Below are 18,104 nucleotides of genomic sequence, written 5' to 3' on the forward strand. Positions count from 1 at the left end.
TGTTTTCAACCCCACCAGGAGATTCTCTAGGTGGATTATGAAGACAGCAGTGCTCAGCTCCTGATGCTTTCACTAGTGTTTTCCTCTGATGTTTCAGATACTAAAGAATGGGAGGGGGGTGCTGAGTGACTGAGAGATGAATCAGACTAATTTTCAAGCAAAAAAAGTCTAAGGAGAATGGAAAGATTCAAAGCTCCTTGGGCAATGGAAGTGACCCAACTCCAGACTCTTTCATCTTTGCAATGATAAACTGGCACTTGACAAGTGACTGCAGGCCTGATTCCTACATTTTTAAAACATGGCCACGTTCCACACCATACCAGGGAAGCCATCTCCCCTATGAAATATCTTACTGAGTCTGATACAACTCTGACACCAACTGGGTGTCCCAGACTATGATTCAACTCTGACACTAAGTGCTTGGAGTTAGCGCTGACCCCCCAGCTTAAGGGATCTGTCCCACAAGACTGCCTCCACTTCAGATGCCAGTCACAGGCCTGAGACCACCATATTTCTGACTGAACAGCAGAAGTTCATCAGGTCCATGAACACAACCCTCAGGTTCAAAAATTTACTAGGAGGACTCACAGAACTCCAGAAAATACTTATTTTGCTGGTTTATTATGATGGAGTCAACTCAGAAACAGCCAAATGGAAGAGGTATGTAGCCAAGGTATTGGGGGGCAGAACTTCCATGGGGTGGGGGCAGAACTTCCATGGCCTCACAGGACACACCACACTTCCAACACACTGGTGTGTTCCCCAACTCAGAAGTTCTCCAAATCCAGTCATTTAGGAGTTTTTATGAAAGTCTCAATATGTAGACATGATTGATTAAATCATCATCCACTGAGATTAAACTCAATCTCCAGCTCCCCCTCTTTCCTGGAGGTTGGTGGATGGGGCTGAAAGTTCCCACCGTCTCATTATTTGGTCATTCCAGTGACCAGTCCCATCCTAACACTATCTAAAGGTTTCACCCTAAGTCACCTCCACTAGCATAAATCCAGGTGTGAGGAAGAAGGCTTTTTATGAATAACAAAAGACAGCAAATTCCAAGGGTTTTAGGAGTTCTGTGCCAGGATCTGAGTGCAAAGATAAAATTTATTTCTTATTATACCACAAAGTTAAAAGCAAGAAGAGGATGAAGGCAAGTAAAACTGAAATTAAGAATGGTTTTTACAACTCAGAGGAAAAAAAATATATATCATATACATAATATATATTACCTATATGTAAAATATGTAATATATATTACATATATAGCAGCTTAATAATAGAAAGGATCTGCGAACTGGGTAAAAACTAGTAGCAAGTAGTTTACCTCACCTTATTTTCTCAGAGAAAAGCCACTTAGTAAAGGACACAACCCAAGGTGGTTGTTACATTATCAATATAAGACACACTATCAATACAGCACACTATAAAAAGATGAATTCCTGCAGTAATGTCCTTTGTATATCACCTCGGAGTTTCAGACTGAAAATCTAGAGAAGACTCAATATGCAGAACACTTAAGAGGGACAGGAAACTTGGTATGCACATTTCTACTCACATTTCTAGTGCTCTAACCAAGATTTCCCACTTTAGAATGTGCATTTGTAACAGAAATCCTACAACAGCACTCTCTCACGCTGGGCCTATCACTATACTACTTCCCTGTAAGGAACAGGAAGATATTTCTCTCCTCTCAAAATGAGGTGCCAGCCTTCCACACCACTCCCATATTAAAGTGTGTCTTTCAGATAGCTCTGTTGAGTTTGATACTTTAATTCTTACTAGACTTCAGCTGGGTCTAGATGAAATAGTCTCAGACGCCCAAGGAAATAGACCAAACATCAATACTCCACACCAGTCTGGAAATGTGATTCCCCAGACCAGCCACATCAGTATCACCTGTTAGAAATGCAAATTATCAAGCCCTATCCTGGACTTAATGAATCAGAAACTTGGGGGTTGGCCCAGCAATGAACAAGATGACCAGGTGATTCTGATGCATGCTCACATTCTAGAACCACTGTTCCAGACACTGCCGGACTGTTCTGTTACTCTTGTTTTCAGCATATAAGAGTTCTTAGAGAGTTCAGAGATCTTTCTGTCCCACAGAAGTGGGAAGTCAGATAACAAGAAAATCTCCTCCAATACACAGATGGTTTTCCTGATATTTTCTGGATTCACTGAAAGCAATTTTTTTTTTTCTATTTAACTTGGAGGCAACATGTTTTCTTTTCAATAACTTGTCATGGTTACTCATGGCTTCTTCTAGACCACAAGATGCATTCCTGAGCCTTTTAAAGATCTTTTTAAAAACATGTTTCAATTACTCATTATCAATACTCTATACTAATATGCTTTGAATCATTTTGTATTTTACTGAATATAGAAAAATAGGTATACACTTTGGAGGCAGTCTGCCTTAGCCATTTATCAGCAGTGTGACCTTGGGCAAGCTAGTTAATCTCTCCATGCCTCAATTTCCTCATCTATACACTATAGATAATAATAATGCCCCTCCTATATGGTTTGTTATAGGATTAGCTGTTAATATATACAATGCATTTAGAACAGTGCCTGCACACAGTAAACACCATGTTAAGTGCTTACTATCATTAACTATAGTAGTTCAGGGACCCAGATAGCATGGAAGAAAAGCCACCCTAGGAAGTTTAAGAAAACTGACCAATACTAAATACAGCTGGAGATATCCTCCAGAACTGCAGGAAAGACCAGATACAAAAAGCAAGAACTGCTCTACAGTTGTAAATACATCTTCTTCTTTTTTTTTTTTTTTTAATTTTTTTTTTTCAACGTTTATTTATTTTTTTTGGGACAGAGAGAGACAGAGCATGAACGGGGGAGGGGCAGAGAGAGAGGGAGACACAGAATCGGAAACAGGCTCCAGGCTCTGAGCCATCAGCCCAGAGCCTGACGCGGGGCTCGAACTCCCGGACCGCGAGATCGTGACCTGGCTGAAGTCGGACGCTTAACCGACTGCGCCACCCAGGCGCCCCTTCTTTTTTTTTTTTAATTTTTTTTAATGTTTATTTATTTTTGAGAGAGAGAGGGAGACAGAGTGTGAGCAGGGGAGGGGCAGAAAGAGAGAGGGAGATACAGAATCTGAAGCAGGCTCCAGGCTCCAAGCTGTCAGCACAGAGCCCCACCCGGGGCTCAAATTCATGAGCTGTGAGAGCATGACCTGAGCCAAAGTCGGATGCTTAAAAAGACTGAGCTACCCAGGCACCCCATATTATTCTTCTTAAAAGGGAGATAATACATAGTAGCCTAGAACCAGAAAGTAAATGATTCATGATCAAAGGTAACTGGCTACCCAAATCATACTAGTCTAAAGGCTTAAATGAAGATTCAAGAAAAAGAGGTAAGGGATTAAAGTACAAATCAATCCACTAGCACAAGCCAGCAGCAAGGTTTCCATAGGCTTCCATGTTAATGAATAAGCTAGAAAATAAAGCTTCAATTCTAGAGTGACTATCTGGTTAATCATTCATTTATGCACTCAATCAGGCAAGCTCAAGAAAGATCATTAAATCACCACCACTCAAGAGACAAATTATTCTAAGGCAACTGAATAACCTTCCTATAGCATTTAGTTAGCTATATTCCCAGCATCCATTTCCCTCCTCCTCCTTCCTGTTATATACCAAATTTTCTAGCCAAGGAGCTCAGATGGAACTGACCCCTCTCTGCCTCACCCCACAACCCCCACGCCAGAAGTACATCCTCATTAGCTAATGTCAATCAGAGTACCCTCTTCTCTGACTCCACTGGAAAAGAGATTCTAAGGAAGGCCCATGGCCCAAGTCATGATCGATCAGGTCAGTGAGACTGATCCTAGGACATGGTAGAAGTACTGGGGCAGCAGAGGTGCTCTTTTCTCCTGGGTATCCTTACAGACGGATCTGGGACCTGGGGCAGCCATCTGGGAACTATAAGGCCAACAAATATAGAGAAGGAAACTGGGTCCTGTGCACACCATTTAAGCCCAGGAATAAGTCTTGCTTAAAGGCCAAATTTGTCTTCCATGTGATCAATACATTTTCTTTACCATTTAAACCACTTTGGGTTAGGTTTCCTTTTGCTTACAATCAAGAGAACTCTAAATGACACATGCATCATAAGCAAATTATACTATAAAGGTAAAAAATGTGAGCTATATGAACAATTAACAGTAAACTTACCTGTTAAATCATGGCTATAATTTATGTGTCATGATTAAAGACATTCAGAAAAAAAGTCATAAACGTACTTCTCTCATTTAGAAACCATTTTATTTAAAATCTCAAAGTACAGATGCAAGACCTTAAATAGACTCCACTTTGACCCTTGGTTTACATATATTCAGTACTGCTGAATCCTGATGAAACCCTGATGAAACCCTTTCCTGATTTCCAGGGCAATTCAGGGCAAGACCACTACCTACCCCAACTAGGGTTAGGGTAAAAGTGTGTTCTAAGTATTCAACAGCACCAAGAGAGTTAGAAACCACAAAGGAAGGATGTGTTCCTGCTAATTTTAGTGAATTAATGGCAAACTTACCTGTTGTAGCATTAAATATGCCCTCACCACATTAAGTTATTGCTCTTTACATCTAAAACCCTTGCATGTGATGCTAACTACTCTTGGTCAGTCAAAGTAAGAACTCTACTGTAACAAGTCAGGTCAACTAAAATATCACAGCAACTAAGCACACAGGATGATTTGTACATTTGTCTGAATACGGTACAATATGCTGCATTATTTTGAAATGTAAGAGGAGTCAAAAATAAAAGAATTCTTAATAACCTAGGGCAGCTTGAAAAAAAATCACTCAATCATTTTGGCCTTAGGATCAACAGTTCCCCAAATATGGACCTGGCTACCTTATGCAACGGTCAACTCCTAGGACATGTTTAAGTAGAGGTGAGCTGACCTTCCTGTAGAAGAGAAAGGGTGGGTGATTTTAAAGGGAACTATCAGGCCCCTGGGCTTCTGTCACAGGGCATGAGAAGACTTACCTGCCAGAGCCTTGATTCGGGACCGCTCAAAGAGCCTTGCGGAGCTGTTCTCATTGTCCCAGTCATCCACATCCCAGCGGTTGTTGACATCGCTGTACTGCTGTTGGATCTCAATGTTGTCATAGTCTGTGGCTACTGTGGTCGTCATCTTGAACTGTCTCAGCTGCTCCTCCACATCAGCTCCTTCTTACAGTTCTGTGAGAAAGAGCAAGAAAATCCTATTTAGAGGTCAAAAATGCTCTGTGCTCCCATGAAACCTACTGGGATAAAGGTAAAGTAGACTTGTAGAACAATTCCTACATGTCAAGAACAAGTTTCTGGGGTAAATCAATGCTGGTTTTGAACTTGAGCACTGCCTCATAACACCTTGTGTGTGACCTTGGCTAGGTTATTTAACATCTCTGCGTCTCAGTTTCCCCAACCATTAAAGAGGAAAGATACTCTCCACGTTGTTCACAGGACTGAATGAGATGACACACACCCAATACAGGGTGAGTTTCTTCCCTCTTTGTAATGTTTAAGTTTTGCAGTTTTAAAGTTTTATTTAAGAACTAAGATGAACACCTAGGGCTTCTGAATGAACTCATTTACTTCTACTGTGTACCACCATAAACTATAATCTCTTTGCTTCTCCTAGAAATTCATAAAATGTTGTATAAGAGAACAGATCATTTCACCTAAATATCTCATTTTCATATCAGAACTAACAGATGCCTAAGATCAAATGAAATAGTAAATGTAAGGCACCAAGGACTGTTCTGGTGCATAGGAGAGGTTCAAACAATAATGACTGCAATTATTTATATTATTGTTATTTACAAATTCTATGACCAATACCCATTTCTCAGGGACCCACCCAGGTCACAGTATTTTACAAGAACAAATAAGAAACAAGAACCTAGGCCTCAACTTTTGGTCCACTGCTGTCTTCACTTTATCAAAATACCCTCAGAGAATAATGAGAAATACATTCAGCTTATATAGCTTCTTCTCTCTTCAATACAACTATGATTCATCCACTGAACTAGAATGTACTTAGGACTCACTACATGCTCAGCACTGTTTCAGATGCTAGGGATAACAGTAAACAAGATAAAGACTCAGTTCGGGGCACCTGGGTGGCTCAGTCAGTTGAGCCTCTGACTTCAGCTCAGGTCATGATCTTGCGGTGCGTGAGTTCAAGCCCCACATTGGGTTCTGTGCTGACGGCTCAGAGCCTGGAGCCTGCTTCAGATCCCTCCCCCTCTCTCTGTCTCTCCCCACTCATGCTCTATCTCTCTCTGTCTCAAAAATAAATAAACATTAAAAAAAAATTAAAAAAAAATAAAAAAAAAGATAAGGACTCAGCTCTAGTGAAGCATATGGCATAGGAGGAGGAGCTGAACAAAAAGCACACAAGAAAAGGCAAAATAGTTGAAAAAAAAATGAAAAGTGGAGTGATACAACACAGTCAATGATCAACCACACTGTATTATAAACCTCAAAGTTGCTAAGAGACTAGATCTTATTGTTCACACCACACACACACACACACACACACACACACACACACACGGTAATTATATCACGTGACAGAGATGTTAGCTAGTGCTACAGTGGTGATCATGTTGCAATACACATATATATCAAGTCAACATGTTGTTCACCTTCAACTAATATAATATTATACATCAATTATATCTCAATTTAAAAAAGAAAGAGAGGGGTGCCTGTGTGGCTCAGTCAGTTAACAGTCTGACTCTTGATTTTGGCTCAGGTCATGAACTCAAAGCCCCATGTCTGCTTGGGATTCTCTCTCTCCCTCTCTCTCTGCACAATGCCCCCTGCCCCCTCCCCTCAAAAATGAATGAATAAACCTTAAAAAGAGAGAGAGAGAAAACTTTGAGACTATTTGAGATTTGGTGGTCAGGAAAGTCCTCTCTGAGTCAGTATTTAAAATGAGATCTCAGTGTCAAAAAGGAACGAGTCATGCCCAGATCAGGAGCAACAGCATCCCAGGCAAAGGAGAGACTTTATGTTGAGAAGCAGGATAGCTTGTTGGGAGGAAATGAAGAGCTCAATGACCCAAATAATGACCCATCTTCGCTCAAACACAAACATTTAGATGGGAGTAAAATCCTGGATTCCCATCAGGTAGACATAATCAATTCCAACAATATAAACTTATCAGTAATTTTAAGACTTACATTAGCAACGTATTTAACCACATTTTATAAAAACATAAAAAAAATTATAGAAAATTAAGCCAATAAGTATATTCTATTGATCTTACTGTTTGTTGCTTTTCACATTGAGTCATAAACCCCTTCAAAAAAAAATCAATAATGTCATGTACCATTTGACCTTGGGAGATGGTTAATTTTCATAACTATGTTAATACCAAAGACTTTCGTAAAATTCAGCCTTGGAGGATGCCATCTCTATGGGGGAAAAATGTGAAAGTGCTATGAATTACAAATTTGTGAAAGCAGAGAAAGTGCAATTCAACCCAACCCATGGTGAAATCTAAACACTACATACCTCTCCAGATTCGTGCTGGCTATTTGGTGCCACCTGCTGACCAATGAGAACAAGCCACACCACGGCCTCTAGGGCAGCTAACAACCTGTGCTCCATCCCACCACATCGGACTCCTGAGTAAGCCCAACTAACTGCAATCCTTTCCCCTATGCAACCCTCTTCCTACCAATGACTTATCCCAAATTCAGCAACTGCTTTCCAGAAATTTCTCAACAAGCGTTAATCCTCCTCTAAGCTTTAAATAAGTCATTCAAAGCACATAAGTACGTCTTGTCCTAAAAATTCTTCTTTAATGGTGTTCTTTAATAACGTAATTTTCCCTTAAGACAAAGAGCAACGTGGGAAGCAAAAGCTCCTACTAGTTTGTGTACAAAGAAATATTGATGCTATCACTTAATTCTTTTTTTTTCAATTGGTTCACTTGAGTGTCTAAGAACTTGGACATCGGGGTCACTTTTTTCCTTAACATTTTCCATCTGTCCTAAGATAATATCTTTATCAAACAGCTGATTTTTCATAATGATGGAAGATGGAAGCTCCCCGCGCCCCCCGCCATACCAGGGCAATGTTAAAATGAAACATCCCAAACCCCAAAGGGCCACAGTGAAAGGGTGTTTCTAGGTTTTCAAAAACAACAACAGAGTAACCTGAGGATAAAGGGAAAGTCAGAGTCAAGGAAAGATGTGGATGAGTATGCCCATGACATGTGGATTCCAGAAAGCTCAGCACACTATAAACATTATTATCCCCCAGCCTATTTCAACAAGTGCCAGTGGAGGTGTCTCTAGTAGGTTATCTATAAAGGGCTAGATTTTCCTAAGGTGCTATCAGCCATGTGACCCCACAGCCAGTGAAGTAATCTGTATTTCTTAAATGGCTGTGGGGAGATTAGGAGGAGAGAAGAAAGGAGAGCTGGCCATCTTGGAACTCTGCCTAGTGGGTCCACCATTTGGAAAGCCTGAGATGGCTATATAAGGTTGGCATGAAACAAGACACTCTCCCCTCCCAGAGAAGGTTCCTCCCTGCCACTATGGGCTCAAGTAAGGGCCTGGATTCTCACTTGATCACCACAGCAGGAGCTCATTAAATAATCCCCAAATGAATAAAAATCAATAATATACTGGGTACAGTAAGTAATACCCATGTTTTTGTGGCTAGGTTTGGGAAGATGGGTAAAAGTACATACCCACTTTCCCAGCCATGAGAGAGAGAGAGAGAGAGAGAGAACAAGGAATATATAAGAAAATGCCAAGACTTCTCAACAACGTTACTCTTCTGTAACCCTACATCCTATGAACTGGAATTTTCCAAAAGATACAAAAAAAATTCCAAAAGCTCATCATTTTCTGCTTCAATAAGACAATAATTTTATTTCTTTAAATTGGCAGACCAGTTTAGATCTAGATCTAGAAGGCAAAGAGGTTCCTACAGCTCTTACATGTACCACTATAAGGTCACAACCATCAAGAAAAAATCCAGAACATTACCATTCCAAGTTTTAGTAGTATTCCATTAGTTCACCTCTTTATTGATTAAAATTCTGTAAGCCAGTATCTCTCAAAGCCCAGAAGGAAAATACCATATCTGTTAATTTTCCGAGATGCCAAATCTGTTTTCCATGTGACACAGGTATTAGATAAATGTACAGGTTTTTGTTTCTTATGGTTATCTCCAAGTTTCCTTCCACTGCCCTCTTCTGTTACTGTACAAAATCTCCCTTGGTGATGTTACCCACTCCCCAAGCTTTGGATCCTTCCTATGTTGACTGCTGCTCCCTGGACAGCTAAGTGCTAAAGATCACCAGGTCAGTGTCTAAAACTAAACCCCTAGTTCCTCCCTGCAGACCCGGTTTCCCTTCCATCACTCCCTCACTAAATGCCACCTTCCTTTTTTCCAGTTACCTCACCTTGCAGTCCCCATCTCCCCCTCTCCTCCCATCTTCAGCCCCCAAGGCTGCTGGTACCCCCTGAAAATCCCAAGAGTTAGCTTAAGCAACAGTTTCTTCTTTTTCCAGCAACTCACCTCCAATTTTAACCCCTAACCCTTTCCCCTACATTGCCACCAGAGGGAACTTTCTCAAATGTAAGTCCAATCATTTCATTCCTGTGACTAAACCCACCAATGTCCACCCCTTCAAATATGCCCAGAAACCTTTGAAGAGAAATGTGACTCTTCATGAGGGAGCTCTGACCAGCTCTCTAGCCTGGTTTCAATATTACTGTTCTAAGCTCTTGTAGCTCCTGAGAAAAAAAGTCAAGCTCTTGACTTACCAACAGGCTACCTGGAAACAGCTTTCTCCTCTTCCCACAAATCCTAGCTTAGGTATCACTTCATCCAGGAAGCTATCTCTTATCAGTTACCACCATTAGCTCCTGGTCTGAATTAAGACCACCTTAGATAAGCCTGCATAAGCCTGGGAGGGAGCTCCCAGACACCTTATACACCACTGACATATCACTTACCATACCATTATAAGACTGTTTCAAAATTACAAAACTTCTAGTTACTTACTGTTAATATGCCATAGGCTCTCAAGGTCACGTTCCCATCTTACTGTCCTTGTATCTTCTCAACTCTTAGTGGAGTGCGTGGAAACATTAAGTGCTTGCTAATTATTTATTTGTGGCTGGCTAGGTGGGTGGGAGACCGGTAGATGGAGGTCTGGAAGGTGAGGCAGATGTTACCTTCTTGACAGAGGCAATGTCAATTCAAGCTGCCATGCTAGTACCATCTCATCAGTCACAAAGGCCAAAATACATACTATTCTGAGCTATACAGATCTTCTAGGCATTCTGCTTTTAAGGAGGTCACAATTTTAGACTAGGCTGTTAATAAACATGAACAGATTTAATAAGGTACTTCCCCATGTACATTTTGAAATTTATGTTTCCCTTTTTAATTTAGTTTTTACCCACTAAAAGAATTTATTTTTTGTCTGAACTATTCAGATTTTACAAAGTAACAAGTAGAGAATAAATGGGATTTTCACTGGTAACACATACATATATACACACACACACACACACACACCCCTCCTTAATACTCAATTTTTAAAATTTTATTTGAGAGAGAGAGAGAGAGACAGAGAGAGAGAGAGAGAGAGAAGGGCAGAGGGAGAGGAAAGAGAATCTTAAGTAGGCTCCATGCTGAGCTTCAATGTGGGGCTTGATCCCACGACCCTGGGATCATGACCTGAGCCGAAATCAAGAGTTGGATGATCAGGGGAATGAACAACCCAGGTGCCCCTTTAATGCCCAATTTTATATTAAATCCTCTAATAAATTAAATGAAAATTAAAAAAAGGTAACTAACAGTTGCCAATTCTTTTTGAAGATGAAAACCATATGCTAACAATTATTTTGGCAGAATCCATAGACTCAAATGTTCTGCAAACACTAAAAACCCTCCCACTTACTCCTAAAAGAGTTGACAAAGCATACAATGGATTTCTGGTATGCTATCTTTAAAAACAATTCTCCTCAGGTACTTTGAAGAGACAAAACTGTGTGTCTGACAATTTCCAGGAAGAGACCCAGGAGAGTTCTGCCTCCATCCTCTCAACTATAAAACATCCACAGAAAGTAAGGCAGTCACACCCTGTTTGCAATGTGCCCACTGAATCATTCTGCAGCATGAATAAAACAGCCAACAAAAAGGAATATCTGCAAGAAACCACATCTAGAACCAAAGTGAAGGATAAATTCAGCTAACCTATTGTTATTCAGGTTCATGGAGTTAGTTTCACAATAAGTCCCAAGACATCATCTTAAGTATTCAGAGTTCTCTGCTCACAAAACCAAGACATAAATGATAAGTTCTAGTGTGATAGCTAACAAAGTCACATACCCAGTTCCAGTCCTTTATAGAAGTATCATTCACTTCCTTTTTTTTTTTTTAAATAAGCTCTATGCCCAACATTGGGCTTGAACTCATAACCTTGAGATCAAGAGTCATGCTCTACCAACTGAGCCAGCCAGCCACCCCAGTATCATTCATTTTTAAAATGACCAGTTTTGGGGCGCCTGGGTGGCGCAGTCGGTTAAGCGTCCGACTTCAGCCAGGTCACGATCTCGCGGTCCGTGAGCTCGAGCCCCGCGTCAGGCTCTGGGCTGATGGCTCAGAGCCTGGAGCCTGTTTCCGATTCTGTGTCTCCCTCTCTCTCTGCCCCTCCCCCGTTCATGCTCTGTCTCTCTCTGTCCCAAAAATAAATAAACGTTGAAAAAAAAAAAATTTCAAATGACCAGTTTTGGGAATGCAAGCTGGTGCAGCCACTCTGGAAAACAGTATGGAGGTTCCTCAAAAAACTAAAAATAGAACTACCCTAAGACCCAGCAATTGCACTATTAGGCATTTATCCACAGGATACAGGTGTGCTGTTTTGAAGAGACACATGCACCCCCATGTTTATAGCAGCACTATCAACACACATATATATATATATGTGTGTATATATATATACGTATGTGTATATATATATACACACACACACACACACACACACACACATACTCCATTGTGTGTACACACACACACACACACACACACACACACACACACACACAATGGAGTATTACTCAGCAATCAAAAAGAATGAAATCTTGCCATTTGCAAATACATGGATGGAACTGGAGGGTATTATGCTAAGTGAAATTAGTCAGAGAAAGACAAAAATCATATGACTTCACTCATATGAGGACCCTAAGAGACAAAACAGACAAACATAAGGGAAGGGAAATAAAAATAATATAAAAACAGGGAGAAGGACAAAACAGAAGAGACTCATAAACATGGAGAACAAACTGAGGGTTACTGGAGGAGTTGTGGGAGGGGGGATGGGCTAAATGGGTAAGGGACACTAAGGAATCTACTCCTGAAATCATTGTTGCACTATATGCTAATTTGGATGTAAATTTTTAAAAATAAAATATAAAATTAAAAAAATAAAAATAAATAAAATGACCAGTTTACTTGCTGCTTTACAGGAATACACCAACTATACAAAAAGCATGATTCAGTTATACAAACAAACAATTCATAGAATCAGGCCATTTTGAGAGGGAGGTATGCTCAGATACGTGTTTAATAACTACCCATCGTTAACAAAGGTGGTCTTCAAATACTTTATACTAACTTCTGTCTGTTTTATTTATCAGTGACAGAATAGGTTAAAATCTCCCACTGTGAGTGTGGATTTATCAGATTTTCCTTGTAATTCCTTGGATACATACAAATACAAATCATATCTATTTTGTCTTCTTGGTGGGCTAATAACATGGAAATAGTCCATTTTCTCCCTAGTCACACATTAACTCTACTTCTTTGATAGTAATATTTACCTGGTATATTTTTTCCATTCCACTCTTACCTTCTATAGTCATTTTGTTTTAGGTTTTAGTTATGCCTCTCATTTTTAAAATCTAATCCAAGAGTTTCTGTCACTTTGTGGACAAATATAATCCATTTATGTTTATTAGGATTACAGCCATATATGACATTTCAACCAACTTGTTTTCTATCTTAATTAAAGAAATGGGGGACCTGGGGCCCAAAGAGTTAAACAACTGGACCATGTCACAGCTGTGAGCCCAACATCCATAGTATCTTTGTCACCTCTGAATCCTGAGCCATAACTCAATCTAATTTTTTTTTTTCAACATTTATTTATTTTTGGGACAGAGAGAGACAGAGCATGAACGGGGGAGGGGCAGAGAGAGAGGGAGACACAGAATCAGAAACAGGCTCCAGGCTCTGAGCCATCAGCCCAGAGCCTGACACGGGGCTCGAACCCACGGACCGCGAGATCGTGACCTGGCTGAAGTCGGACGCTTAACCGACTGCGCCACCCAGGCGCCCCTCAATCTAATTTTTAAAATGCAGAGAGCTGACGAGTTTAACAACCAAAGAAAATGCTAATAATACTTAAAATAGCTTAATTTTCATGCTGGCTTACTTTATGTGAGCATAGTGCTTTACTTACTTTTTCATTCAGTCCTTCCCAGGAAACCTTTGAGGAAGATATCGTTATTAGTCCTACTTTATCATTTATTTATTTTTTTAAAAGTAATCTCTACACCCAACATGGGGCTTGAACTCACAACCCCAAGATCAAGAGTTGCACACTCTACTGATTGAGCCAGCCAGGCACCCCTATGAGCCCTATGAATAAACTAAGGCTTTGCTCCAGGTAGCAGAGCAAGGAAAAGAAGAAGCCAAGGGGATGTGAACCCAGTATATAGGACTCCACAGCCCATGTTTTAAATGAATGACTTAGCCTACATTTTGAAGCACAAACCTTTAATAGTGGTCTATATCAAAAAATATCTAATGGACTCAAGGTTCTTCAATAAATTAGGAAATAGATTAGCCCTCTTCAAAGTCTAATTAACTGCTTAAGGCAGCAAGTGACCTAAATGGGCCTCCAAAATTGTGCATTCTCAATGGAGGTGATATTCCTCCCAAAGAGTGAAAATTCATTTTGGGAATGGGGGGAAAATACTCTTTCCAATGTTAAGTACAGAGATTTGGAGTATTTGTAGTATTAAAATTTCATGGATGGAAGATTAGGGGGAAAAATGTCTAAAAGACTCCTGGTAGAGAAAAGGAATAATGAAAAAAAGGTTAAAAAGCACCATCCAAGCTAAGAGAAAACATGTATCACTTTTAAGTAAATGAAGACCTGAAGGCAGCCACCGAAGACAGGAAGACGAAGAACAATTTTTTTTTTTTTGTAGAAAGGATTAGAATTTCATATACTAAAGGTCCTATTCATCATGTTTCTGATGTAAAAATTCACAGTGAGCTTCTCTTCCCAAACACTAATGTATGTCCTTTAGAGAAATGATGATGGTTAAGCCACCTTCTCCCTACAACATTCTAAGAGTAAAAAGCACCTATCACAAACCTTCTGCTATAGACTGAATGTGTCCCCCCAACAATTCACGTTAAATTGTAATGCCCAATATGGTGGTACTGGGAGGTGGGGTTTGAGGGAGGTGATTAGTGTCCTTATAGAACAGACACAGAGTATAACCTCCCTCATTCTTCCAGGAGAGGTTACAGAAATGTGATAGCCATCTATGAACTAGGAAGCGGGTCCTCATCAGACACCAAATCTGCCAGCACCCTGATCTTGGACCTTCCAGGCTCCACAACCATGAGAAATAAATGTCTGCTGTTTATCTATGGTATTTTTTTTTATAGCAGCTCAAAGGGACTTCATTCCCAATATTTAGAAATAACCTCTTTCCTACACAAGTAAAAGATGCCCCAAAAAGGCTGATACTTAGTTTTATGAACAAAGTCCTAGGAACAAATTTTATTTTTTAACATGGGCACGTGAAGCCAGGCTCTACCATTTGGAGGAGGAAATTTCCTTTCCTTATTGTAAAGGAAATTAATTATTTTAAAACATTTCACTAGCAAGCAATACATTGACCATAATTCATTTTATCTTAAAGCAATCTATTTAAAAAGTCCATCACTATGGCTTAACAATTTACATTACACAATGACCAACAACAGATTTCTACAACAAGGAGGAGTATAATGTAGGGGGGGAAACAAGGCATTGCTGTGACCTTCCTCTATTTTTTAGGGTAAGCTGCACAAAAACCAGTGGAATTATAAACAGAATTATTATTTGACCGTTTTAAATGAAAGAAAAATTCTTAATACACTGAATAGAAATTTATCCTCTTTTACTATTTGTAAATGAAATTTTTAAACAAAGTACCTAATTTATTTTCTCTGCCTACCTATGATATCACCCAATTCTAAATATAAATCTGCAAGCCCTGAAGGTTTTTTTAGAATAGCTTTATTTTGAAAACAGATCTAGACTAAGATTTTTTATTTTGAAAACAAAAGATTTATTTAGAAAGAAAGCTTTTGCCATGTCTACCTAATATGCCTCAAAATCACTTAACTTGAATCAAACAAAAAAAATAATACAATAATTTCTACTAAACATATGGCTATCTTTATCGGCAGCTAAAGACCAAACTTCTTTTTGTCTCCTTACAGAGAGAAGCAATTAAAACTGAAATCATTAACTCAATGCAGACCTAACACCACGATCTGATATGATAGCCAGTGTGGGATTTCTGAGCCATTAGAAGTAACTATTTTGGTCTTACCCTTATTCCCAGACAGTTTTAAATTACATTAGAATATAGGCCTAATGGCACTGCTGCCAAAGTGCTGATCCTGAATTTCAGTAAGTTTGGCATATCACTGCCTTATTTGAGAAATTTCCTAAGTCAGTATCATGTGCGCCTAACCGGAACAATAGAGGAGCAATAATGTGCTTTCTATTTGGAAAGCAGAGTTTTCCTTCTAGAGTAGCCCATTGCCAAAATCCTCTGCAAATCTATCAAGCGAAAATGAGTACCTCTATTTCCTGGAATAGTGATCAAATGAAGGAAATATATAAAATGGCAATGAAAAACAACACTATGGGAAATGATGAATGAGGCACACATACCCTAAGCTCCACGAGGGCCAGGATCCTCTCTGTTCTGCTTATTTTTATAACGCCAACACCAGCATCAGACTTAAGCCACAGCAGGTGCTCAAAAACAATTATGAATTAAAATGGCAGGTGCCAGGAGCAGTGTTAACTCCAGAGCAATTCTGAAACACAATGCTTTTTTCTGCCTAAATCAAATGTATCTTGGACCCCAATAAAATTCTCATTGTTACATACGTGGGAACCTTCTCTTCACTCAGTTTCATTTAGAAAAGGATCAGTTTTTACGAGAAGTTTGCTTTCAAATGTTACAAAATAAGACAGATCATATCTGAATAGGAATGGAGCAATCACTAATTTCACAATCTCATTTGGGATAAATAAATACATGTATCTTAATACGTAATGTTTTAAGAATCATTTCCCTTTGCAAAATGACCAAAACCCTAGGCTTGTCTAATACCCAAATTTCCAAAGGTTTAAATATCTCTAGTTAAGTTTTCTCAGAGAGAGGTTCAAACAATTTTCGTTGCTCAGGTTAATACTTTGGCAACAAGCCTTTCCCCTATGTATGCCTGGTGAATGTTTCCCAAAGCTACTTAGAAATCTGTAACCTTTCATATGAACAAAATGAGTAAAGGTTGGGCTATGATACTTGAAAAGGAGAATTGACATTAATTTCAGAAAATAACATTCAAATAATTGCCGTTTTAATATGATCAAACCTCTATTACTAAAATTTGTTTAGAACTGATCAATTTGAAAAACTTAAAAAAAAAAAAAAAACAACGTTTAACAATTAATACAGGCTGAACTCCATTAGAATTCTGCACATTACTTTCAAAAGCTTGATTCCAAAGGAGCTCAGTATCAACCTTGGTAACAAAGGTCAGTTAAAGTAAATGTGGAGATCCATTTTGGATTTCTAGGATATTTAAACGTTGATATATGAGAAAAAGGAGTCACAGTGTTTGAACTGTTCCCTCAAGTTCAGAATGACAGAGAAACTCTCTGATATATAACTAAGAGCATGCATTTCATCATAGGAGACCAAACACAAGTACATCTACCACAGGGCCAGACCCTAACCTGACCGACTGAGTCAGCTCAGCACCCCACACCAAACTTCTCACAAAGGCCAAGATTAAAGCATGGCCTACCCAAAGCTACAGGGGCATGGGCCTGCAATTCAAATTTGCTATTGCTCAAATCACTTCAAAATGAAAATAAGGTCTCAGCTGGTGAAGTCCTTAATCAGGTTCAAGAGCAAAGGAAACCAGCAACTTTCCTTGTTCCCCCCAACAGCAGAAAATAGGCTTAAAAGAACAAGAACTAGAGCATCCAGAGCATTCCCTTTAAAAGCTCCCTATTGATATGATTTTGGAAACTGCATTTTTGAACTCCTCGCCTGAACAAAATCAAGCCTAGACTTTCATCTCCTTGAAATATGTTATTAATAAACCAGTTTTCTACTTCCCAAAATACCTACAACATAACATGCACTTTGTTTTTCCTGCTTCCAAATGCTTTCAAATAAGTTAGTTACTTCTTTTGCCAAACTCAGCAACAGAGTGAAGAATGAACAGGATGGTAGGGTAAATTAGAGAACTGGAGGCAATAAATCCTGTTAGCATTCTATGATCCTGTGCAGAGAGAAAATCAGGGGGCAGAAAATCAGGGGGTGACTGGATATTTAGGGATGTCTGAGTGAACTCTGACGCTGTCTTTCCTGCCATCAAACGCTAATGCCGACTCGAAAAGATTCCTGTAATTAAGGGAAGCTTACTAATCTCATTAGCAACAGAGCTACTATCTCTCAGTAACTGTGATTTTAAAGACTGGGACAACAGAACCAGGTCAGCCTAAACATTACTTCTCTTAGGAAGCTCTTCTGAAGCTCCCAGTCCCAACCCATGGCCTCCTATTATATGCTCTTGTTGGTATCTTTTCCTCATGGCACATACCTATAGCGTTTAAGTAATTATATGTGTAATTATTTGTTAAATAACTATCTCACCTTCTATACTATACTCTCCATGAGTAGGGCATCTCTCTTTTTCATCAATGTATGCGTAGATATAATATCTAGCACATAGCAGATAATA

The 18,104-nt window shown here is 39.3% G+C and overlaps 1 protein-coding gene across 3 annotated transcripts in view; it reads right to left on the reverse strand.

The window, feature by feature from the left end:
- The window catches only part of SPTBN1 (spectrin beta, non-erythrocytic 1), a 200,540-nt gene that overhangs the window by 139,430 nt on the left and 43,006 nt on the right, over positions 1-18,104 (reverse strand). For all 3 annotated transcript variants that reach the window (XM_086701103.1, XM_086701105.1, XM_086701106.1), the window contains exon 2: positions 5,013-5,207. In XM_086701103.1, the coding sequence (XP_086557229.1) occupies positions 5,013-5,160 (148 nt within the window). In that variant the 5' untranslated portion in view covers positions 5,161-5,207. The remainder of the gene's footprint in view (positions 1-5,012; positions 5,208-18,104) is intronic.

The sequence above is a fragment of the Puma concolor genome, chromosome A3 (genome assembly GCF_028749965.1).
Source record: "Puma concolor isolate L17-30 chromosome A3, mPumCon1.1.hap2, whole genome shotgun sequence".
In the NCBI taxonomy this organism is placed as follows: Eukaryota; Metazoa; Chordata; class Mammalia; order Carnivora; family Felidae; genus Puma; species Puma concolor.